Here is a 9647-nt window from a genome sequence, read left to right as displayed (position 1 = left end):
TTCAGTCAGAGGACAACACAAGACAGGCAGGAGTTGAAGATTCTCTAAAATGGGTAAAGATGAGAAGTTCTGTGAAAGGACCACATGTCAGAAGTACAATGTTAAGCTCAATGAAGCTTTATCCAAGCAGATTGAAATGGTGGAGAAATGGCAGAAACTGGCTTTGGTCTCTAAAAAGCCCAAGACAGCTACTCCACCGCTTCAGGATCAACAGCTGGCACAGTCAAACTTAAATTTCAGACCAATTTGTGACACGGAGCTCAGATTCAACAAGCAGAAACTTGCTCTAGTTGAGAGCACAAAGACCGAACAGCGTACAAAGGAAAATGTCACAGTGCCATCCAAACTAGATATGAGAGCTGAGTCTTATGCAAGGTTGCACAGTAGTGTATCTGTGAAGAGACTTAGCTAAATAGCCACAGACCGATCAGAGACCCCCGTTCCCCACGACTTTAATTTGATGTTATGGCTAATCTATTTATACTTGATCAAGTTTCTTTGTAAAGTAATTTGGAAATTATTTGCATCTTATTCCGTAGTTACCACAGATGTGAAACTTAAAGTGAATATACCAGACTTTGAAAAAAAAATATTTAAGAACATTTTGCCAACACCTAGCTTAAGGAAGTTTCAAATGCAATTAACTTGCAGCAAAAATTGCAAAAACAAAAGCCATAAAGCCATTGAACTATGAATAATACAAACACACAGTATCTTGAAATTACTTGTTTTCTAAGCATGTGCAGATTTTTACCTCTCAAATTTTGGTTAATACTGGTTAGGGCCAACAAAAACATTATATATAATGTGAATCACTGCCTTATAGAGTCACTTCTATGTTTGTTTGAAATCTTTGCAAATGTATTAAAATAAAAAATGAAAAAAAAAAAATCAAATCACATGTACATTAGTATTCACAGCTTGTGCTATGACTCAAATTTGAGCCCTGCTGCATCCTGTTTCCACTGGGCATCCTTGAGATATTTAGGCAACTTGTTTGGAGTCACCTGTGGGAAATTCAGTTTATTGGACATAATTCAGAAAGGAGTACACCTGTCTATATGAGGTCCAACAGTTAACAGTGCGTGCTAGAGCACAAAACAAGCCATGTAGTCCAAGGAATTGTCTGTAGACCTCAAAGACAGGATTGTATCGAGGCATAGATGTGGGGAAGGGTAAAGAAAATTTTCTGCAGCATTGAAAATCCCATTGAGCACAGTGGCCTCCATCATCCGTAAATGGAGTTTAGAATCACCAGGACTCTTCCTAGAGTGATTGAGAGAGAAGGGCTTTAGCCTAGGAGGTGATCAAGAACCTGATGGTCACTCTCACCACCTCACCTGGTCTATACCATCCCTACTGTGAAGCATGGTGGTGGCAGCATCATGCTGTGGGGATGTTTTTCAGAGGAAGGAACTGGGAGACTAGTCAAGATCGAGGAAAGGATGAATGCAGCAATGTACAGAGACATCCTTGGTGAAAACCTGTGTGTCATAAGCACACAGCCAAGATAACAATGGAGTGGCTACGGGACAATTCTGCGAATGTCCCCGAGTGGCCCAGTCAGAGCCCAAACTTAAACTCAATTGAAAATCTCTTGAGATATCTAGAAATTACTGCATAACGATGCTCCCCATCCAACCTGATGGAGCTTGAGAGGTACTGCAAAGAAGAATGGGGGAAACTTCCCAGAAATAGGTGTGTCAAGCTTGTAACATCATGCTCAAAAAGACTTGAGGCTTTAATTGGTGCTAAAGCTGCTTCAACAAAGTATTGAGCAAAGACTGAAGACTTATATACACGTAATTCTTTAAATTTGCAAAGATTTCAAATAAACTTCTTTCACTTTGACATTATGCTGTATTTTTTTGTGGAATTTTGAAAAAAAAAAGAATGAATTTAATCTGTTTTGGAATAACAAAACGTGGAAAACGTTAAGCACTGTAAAAAAAAGAAAAAGGGGCTTCAACATGCTTTACCCTTGCCTGATTTAATTTTATCTATTCACAAAGCAAAAGCTTAATTAAATCCTACACTTGTTCATTCATACATGAAACCCTTTGTAAAGATAGGGTTCTCTTGCTACTAGCTGATTGATCTGTCATTCACAATCATAAAAAACACAACCCAAAAAAAATACAGCCACAAAAAATAACTTTAATGCAATAGTGATTTAGATGCCAGGAGCCATGAGGCTGTGAGAGTATATTGCATAGGTTGCTGATCTGGGACAGTTGTGTATGAAAGCTCAGTGAAAACAGTATTATGTGACAATTCTTTAGTGTCCCTAAGCAATAAAGTTCATTTTGTTCTTTTATTGTCTTCTGATGAGTTTCAAAGAAGTCAACATTTTCTGTGGTTCTCATTTTTCTTACATGTACAATCTCCCAATGTTTGTTTTACAAAATTACCATAGAGAGGTGGTTTTGTATGCATGCCAATGCAAAGCATGGAGGTGGTGAGACAATATGTCACTGTGGCCATGATAAAGGTATACTGCAGTGCAGAAAGTGTGCAGACAGGCATCCAGAGATGTACTAAAGCCTCCTCCATTCAAACATGCTGCACAAATTTAAAATCACACTCTGACCTACCAGTCCATAAGCATATTTTTATAATGGTTTGTAAAAACAACATTTGAATCACTTACTTTTTTTCACATTTGTAGATTAAATTTGAGGTTTGCTAAAAATGTTATAAATAAGAACAAGTTACTAATTTGGCTTTGATATAAATAATGTTATAATACATAGTTCAAAGAAACACTTCTCTCTAAAACATTTAAATATGTTCAAATATTGCATTTATGAAACCAGGTCTGGTGGTGCTCTTATTGATAAGCAAAGTTCTAGACAGATTAGTTAAAGCCATTTCCAAATGCTAAACTAGAATGACAGGTTTAGAAAAACAATCTCCGCCTCCCTGAGCAGAAAGTCACATCAATACCACATTTTAAATATTGAATAAAAACACTCAAAAGCTTGGCAAAACACACCACCCTCCATGTCGTTTTTAAACTCTCAGTACAAGTAGGAGAGGCAAAACGCTCCTTCTTATAGCTGGAGATTATAAGTACTCAATGCAAAGGCTAATATTGTTTAACACACTACCCATTGTACTTCACACATCTCTAACACTCAATTCAAATATATTTCTTTACAAGTTAACAGAAGTCATTGCTATTGCACAGAAAAACAGGGTATTTTCATTGAATACATCTAATGACAAGGCAGGTTATATAATGACATTTTGGTTTGGTTTGACAGCGTCAATGTTCATTGATCTCCAAAGAAAACAGTAAACCAAAAGTCCGGCAATGATTGCATCTCAAATTCCACTTCTTTGTGTATGAAGATGCACCTCCACAGTATGAAGTGAGCATGCATCTTCATTATTCAAATTAACGGTTAAAAAGGCAAACCCCTTTAGTTTAGGCTCAGCTTCATTTAACATCCCACAACAGCTTTTTGAGACAAAACGCAACTCCTTCTTTTACTTTCCTCAGTGCTGCAGTGAGCAATATTTGTAGAGGTGAACAAGTGCTAAAAGAGCGCAACATGATAATATAACATTCAAGAGCACACTGACAATAAACAGACAGGCCTAATATATAATTTTCTTGTAAAAACAGAACTAAGACACACATAGTTTAGCGCAGTTTTCCTCTAAAAGGCAAGAAAGTCAAATAAATATTCTTGAAGAAGCTCAAGGACATATGTTCTCTTAAAATAACAGGCGGTTGATTTACAGTGACCTAAGCATAAATGGAGAGAGAGAGAGAGAGAGAGAGAGAGAGAGAGAGAGAGAGAGAGGTATTGTGTCTGAAAGTCCAGTTTCAATGAGCTTAAACAGTCAACTCTGACCACCGGCCTCTCAAATACAAGCAGTTATTTGATGAAAACAAGATAAAAAGGAGAGAAGAAACACAAAACATGATACTGACATTAGTCTTTCACACATTCACCACTGATGAAATGTAACAATTTAAAGAGACAGACAAGATTGTAATTGATATTTAAATATTGCAAAACATACAAAAACAGTTTTCTTTTAAGTGTAAACATTAAATTTATGTCTGAAGCCGTTTTTGCACATGGAGAAATTATATAAAATAAATCATGTCTGTCATAACTATAAATTGTTCTCATTAAAATGTAAAAACAACATACTAAATCTCTTTTTTTTTTTTATTATACCTTTAACAATGTGTATGTTAACATTAGTTTTGAATAAGTGTTTTTACTGTACTGTTATAAATAGTTATGTGTAATTTAATTCATACTTAGACTCCTCCTTTGTCATTTCAAGGCAAAAACAATACTTGTGTCTCTGCCACACTCACACACGCACACCCCAATATGGTCAAACACACACACACAAGCTGCCACAGTCACGCAAGGAAGGCCCACCAGGAGGCTCTATGTGCGATTAAGGGTCTGGAAGATTCTGGATATTTGGAGCATGACAGGGCCAGTCTCAGGGTCATTCATCCACTGTGTGCTGTTCAGAGGATTCTCCAGCATGTCTTCAAACGCTGCAGAAAAATAAAACCCATAAGGAAGATTTTTGACACAACCACTATCCTGTGAATCTGTGTGTAAAAACCTGTTCTTATATTCTGTCAAGATATTTTCAGATGTTTGGACAGCATATTTAAAGTACTCAGATAGTAAAGGAGTTTTAAAAAACATCAACATTTTTGGACGTTTAGTCACCACTTCTTTCTTATTGGGTTAAAAGGTTTCACTGCTCACTCAAGTAGCTTCTTCAGTCTAAGGAAAGGTGGTTGGAGACCACAAATTTGTCCTATAATCTAAGTTATATATAATCTAAGCTTGTGCATTTTGATAAAAGGTTAAGTGAGTGAAATGCTTTTTTTTTTTTTATATTATTTTATGACATGCAAACAAATACTTTTGCAGTAAATATAAAACATGCTGACTTGTAGCCCAGACAGTGCTGATAGCTGATGATTTGAGGATTTGACTGCACTAATTTATTTTCTGTTTACAAAAATGCCTGCTGTCATGTTTGTTTTACTTAATTAGATTAAACTTTACCTAGTAGGGTCTTGGGGTTGGTTAGACCCAGCTGGACCACTGGATTCTCTAGTATGGCTTGGAACAGTGGGCTGTTGGTGTCAATGCCTTTGTCCAGATCTTCTGGAGATGGTTTCCTGTCTCCCAGCAGCCACTCGCACTGCAAGATAAAGTTTGTGTTAGTTTGTGTTGTGACTAATTACTACTATTAAACTATTAAAATAAACAATTTTTTTTGTTTCTATGTCAACAACCCCTTTTACATTGTCCATTCTAGGTGGGTTTAATGTACAAGTACATCGCCTCGCTGTTCTGCATAAAAGGTACCACATGGTGCGGGGTTCACTGTTTTCTTTGAGTCACCCTCAACAGGTAGTGTCAGAAGTGGGTTGGTTTCACCCTAGTGCATGTGTAAACGACCTGACCATTATTGTTTTAAATGTGATGTTTATGTGGCATGTGGGTTATATGTCACACTGGACATCACATCAAATGTTAAGTTGGGGTGTCAAAACCTGTGCTCATTTAGTTCTGTGTAAATAGGCAATTTACACTAATGCAGCCGGGTTTCTTCATAAAAAGGGCTAATGTTAGTATTGGGACAAAAATATGGTCTGTGTAAATGCAAGCAGTTTAGCTTTCAAAATGAAGAAAAGAAAGTAAAATCATCAGGTGAACTAAACTCAAGTCAATTTAATTTAAATAGTCTTTTTAAGGGGCTTTTCAGATTATAACACACATGCTGTACTTCCAGAAATCATCTATCTGCTTGAGTCTGGTCTGAAAGTAGTAACCTTAGTATTAGTAGTAGTAACTTGCTGTATTCTTTAATACTACAGTCAGCGATGTGTGCACTTACTGCAGCATCCTGTTGGTTGTTATTGACTCTCAAAGCATCAATCACTTCTTTTTCATCAAAGCCCATCTCCATCAAAGCAATGACAGCCTGCAGAAAGAAAAGATTTGGGGTTCAGTTTCAGAAAAGTTGTGAAGTAAGGTATGAATATTCAAGCTCAATAAAACCACCCACTCTTGAGTCTGGTCTGAACTCTCGTTTCCTGCGGATCCTCTTAAAGATCTCTGTAAGCTCGTCCTGTCTGCTGCTCTCGTCTGTACTTGACTGGCTGGAGAGGCTGCGAAGAAGGTTTGGACCGGAGGCTGATGCTAATGCTGATGCTGATGCAGAGGTGCCTGGGGTAGCAGCTGCTGTGGCTCCTGCTGCCCCAGAAGAGTCCTGTCCTGGTAGTGGCATGTCTACAGAGGGATCATCTACATGTTCGATCAGCCACTCCATTGCCTGAGTCACAGACATGCTGGAGAAAGAGAGGGAATGGTTAGCACAAATGGTGCCAATAGTTTCTAGAATGAACAAGACAACAGTTACAGCAGCAACAGCTTATACTTTGCCTTTCATGGGACAGCCTTGTGAAAGGCTTTTATTCATTGTGACTGATTTTTTTGTAAACCAGTACATATTGAGTACTTACTGGTTCAATCTAAGAGCTTTGATGGCTCTGCTCTCAGGGAAGCCCATCTCTGTGAGCTGCTGAAGGGCTGTTTCATCCACCCGATCCTCTTCATCTTCATCTAACATTGCTTCAAGACACAGAAACACAAAGACATCAGGGAACTGAAAGTAATGGTTGAAATGCCTGATACAATAATCATCAGAATATATTTTTCAAGCTACAATACATTTCAAAGTATGACTCAAATATGCAAAACAATCGTTAAATCGCATTTACTGTAATGAGCGTGATGGCTAAAATGAAAACAGTACATATCTCATTTTGTGAGTGAAAATGTTCAGTACATATCTCAAGTGAAAATGTTTTTTCATATCATGTTAGACAACTAGCAATGTAGTAGCACAGCAGCCATCTAGAGCTTTTCTGTGTGTGTGTTTTGTTTTATTTAGTTTTTTTATTTTTATGTTATACCCTTATCGGTTAGTAAATTCTGGTTGCTTGGGTTTCCACCCACAGTTCAAATGGCAATCGTGTACTGCCAAACTATGTTTGTCTATATGTTATGAGCTCTGTATTTACCATTGGCCTTTTTAAAAAGTTCAACAGCATCAGGGTTCAAGGCAAGAAGCTTCTGGGCAACTTCAATAAGAGAAACCAGGATTTTTCTAAGCTCTGTCTGAAACTGTAAAAACAGAAACACAAACACATCCAAAATCAATAAAATGTGTGACACTATACATTTTTAATAGTTTATAAAATTCTAAGAACCTCACATCTCTGATGTTGTGCTGTGTAACAGTGCGGTCAGTATGGCGTGTAGACAGGCTGGCAGTGGCTTTCAGGATAGCATCTTTGTCTGGAGCTTTATTATCTTGTTTCTTCTTTGACAGTCAGAAAAAGAGAAAATTAAAAACAACAGCTGAAATAAGACTTTGGCTTTCTCATGTCAAATGATGAGGAAATTAAGCATACCTTTTCATCTGCACTAACTTCTGCCATCTTTGGAGGTGTCGGTGGCGGTCTTTTTTTTATGAGCAGCAAAACGTCTTCAACATAAACAAAACATGCTGAGCTCAAAAACACATGAAAGACAGTTTTGTATTAATAACAAAACATGCTAAATAGGATGTTACATACCTTTATCTTTGAGATTTTCATCCGCAACGGTTTTAGTGTCCGTCAGGACTCTTTCTGTAGCAGCATGTATAAGTTTATGGTGGGTAAGTGTTTTGGGGTCTTCTAGACTTCCATGTACATACTACAAGAGACGCACAAAATAAAGCTGCTCAGAAACAATAAGCAGAGGAGCTGCAGGTACAAATTATTTTTTCGTTTTCATTTACAGCAAAGGTATTCAATTCACAAAATACAAGTTAGAAGCAGCTCATTCTCACATTAAAGATTTAGAGCACAAATATGTCTGTTATTTGGCCAATTAACAACCAATAATTTTCATTAAAAAAATGGTCTGCAGCTTAATTTCTCAATAATTAATAGTTTAGTGGACAAAATGTCAAAAACATGTTTAAACTATTGATGATAGTTTCAGAGTCTATTTTGTCCAGCTAACAGTCTAAAGTCCATTGATAAGCGATTTACAATTATATAAATCAGACCAAAATATGAAAATATAGATACATTAAGAGGTTGACGTTTTTAATAAAATTTCTGCTTGAAAAGTGGCTCATGGAATGAATAAAAACTGAACAAAAACCTAACTTGAAGGGCATTCTATAGATTCACAAACAATAGTTAATTAACAATTCATAAAAGCACTTAATCTGTTAATAAAAGCACTGATAGTGATAAACGTCATGATGTCTGTGCCCATGTGCTGATGTTACACGAAATATGTCACAGAATCGATGCATGTTTCCCATGCTGTCCTGAGAAAGAGACATTGCACTACCTCTTAAGCTTATGCTATAGGCCATAGAAGGAGAAGAGAGATGAGGTGTGTAATAATAGACAACCTGAAATGCAGCATGCCTTTCCGAGTAGCCATAGGGAACAGAAAAGGAGTCGGACTGTTAGCTAGCTAGCTTGAGAGGGGCAGCCAACCTGCTAAATTATAAATAGCAAAGTCTACCCAGTTACTATAAATACAAAGCCAGTGACACTGACACTGACAGTTTACACAGAGGGCACGGTAGACTGCAAACACCGCTGTCAGAGGAGTGACAGGACAAAAAAGCAACAGGGGAGTTAAAAACAACACAGAAAACCTACATGTTTCAAGCACTTCTCCTTCAGTTTCTCCACAGTGGTGTCTTCCGTGACCTCCTCCAACCACTCCGTGCCATCCATGGTACAGATGTGTATTTTCAACACTTTCCCGGCGAATATTTTCTCCTCCTGGACGAACATACCTGCAGTCTTGACAGCAAAGAGTACCAGTCCGGTGACGTTAGCTAGCAGCAGTTGCTATGTGCTCCTGGCAAGCTAGCGTGCTAGCGTTAGCACCTAGCTAGTCGTCGTTCTTTAAATCCGCCGACAACAGAGAAAAAATGTGCACCAATTAACTGCAGGCCATTTTCGGTTTCCTCTGTCGGTTTTAAGGGCCCTGAAAATCGTTTAGCGTGTCCTCTATGCGGAAAGTAGTTTATTTCCCCCCTTTAAAACACAAGCTGCCAGCCAGCGAGTACCCTATTTTTACTGTAATGTTTGAACGTTGAGCTTCAACGGTGGTGCCACCGGTGCATCATGGGAGTCGTAGTTCTTATATCAACTCACAGACCAGGAAATAATCTGAAATATTTAATGTGGGGGTAAAATAATTGCTAATCTCTCAAAATACTACTATTAAACTGCTAAAGAATATGTATATATAGGCTAGTGTAGCCTTTATATAGTCCAGGAGTCCAGATCAGTTATCTTGTTTGGGTTCATGTAATTTATAGTCAGGTCTCTCTTGCACAAGTGTTCACAGTCTCAGTGAGATCAGTGCTCAGGTATTTGACTAAATGCAAGAAAAAATAGAAAGAAATAAAATTAAAATACAGTCAGAGATTTTTACTTTTTTTTGTGCCTTTTTCGGTAAACACCTAAAATGCTGAGACGCTGAAAATGTACATATCTGCCCTTTAGGTTTTTTTTTTTCAGCATGACTCTACATATTATACACACTACATAAAGTCAA

The 9647-nt window shown here is 37.5% G+C and overlaps 1 protein-coding gene across 2 annotated transcripts; it reads right to left on the bottom strand.

Moving 5' to 3' along the window:
• Positions 1-2137: 2137 nt before the first annotated feature.
• ubac1 (UBA domain containing 1) lies at positions 2138-9186 on the bottom strand. 2 transcript variants are annotated; one of them, XM_026344114.1, is made up of 10 exons: positions 8738-9186; positions 7646-7766; positions 7481-7554; positions 7282-7389; positions 7088-7190; positions 6527-6635; positions 6070-6352; positions 5899-5985; positions 5061-5199; positions 2138-4534 (listed from the first exon to the last, which is right to left on the bottom strand). In XM_026344114.1, the coding sequence occupies exons 1-10, from the start codon at positions 8873-8875 to the stop codon at positions 4419-4421; spliced, it is 1278 nt and encodes a 425-aa protein (XP_026199899.1). In that variant the 5' UTR covers positions 8876-9186; the 3' UTR covers positions 2138-4418. The 2 variants fall into 2 exon arrangements, with proteins under 2 accessions (XP_026199899.1, XP_026199900.1); XM_026344115.1 differs by having other exon boundaries at positions 7282-7386.
• Positions 9187-9647: the final 461 nt, after the last annotated feature.

Source organism: Anabas testudineus, chromosome 9 (assembly GCF_900324465.2).
Source record: "Anabas testudineus chromosome 9, fAnaTes1.2, whole genome shotgun sequence".
Classification (NCBI taxonomy): domain Eukaryota; kingdom Metazoa; phylum Chordata; class Actinopteri; order Anabantiformes; family Anabantidae; genus Anabas; species Anabas testudineus.
This window is presented reverse-complemented; position numbering and strand designations above follow the sequence as displayed.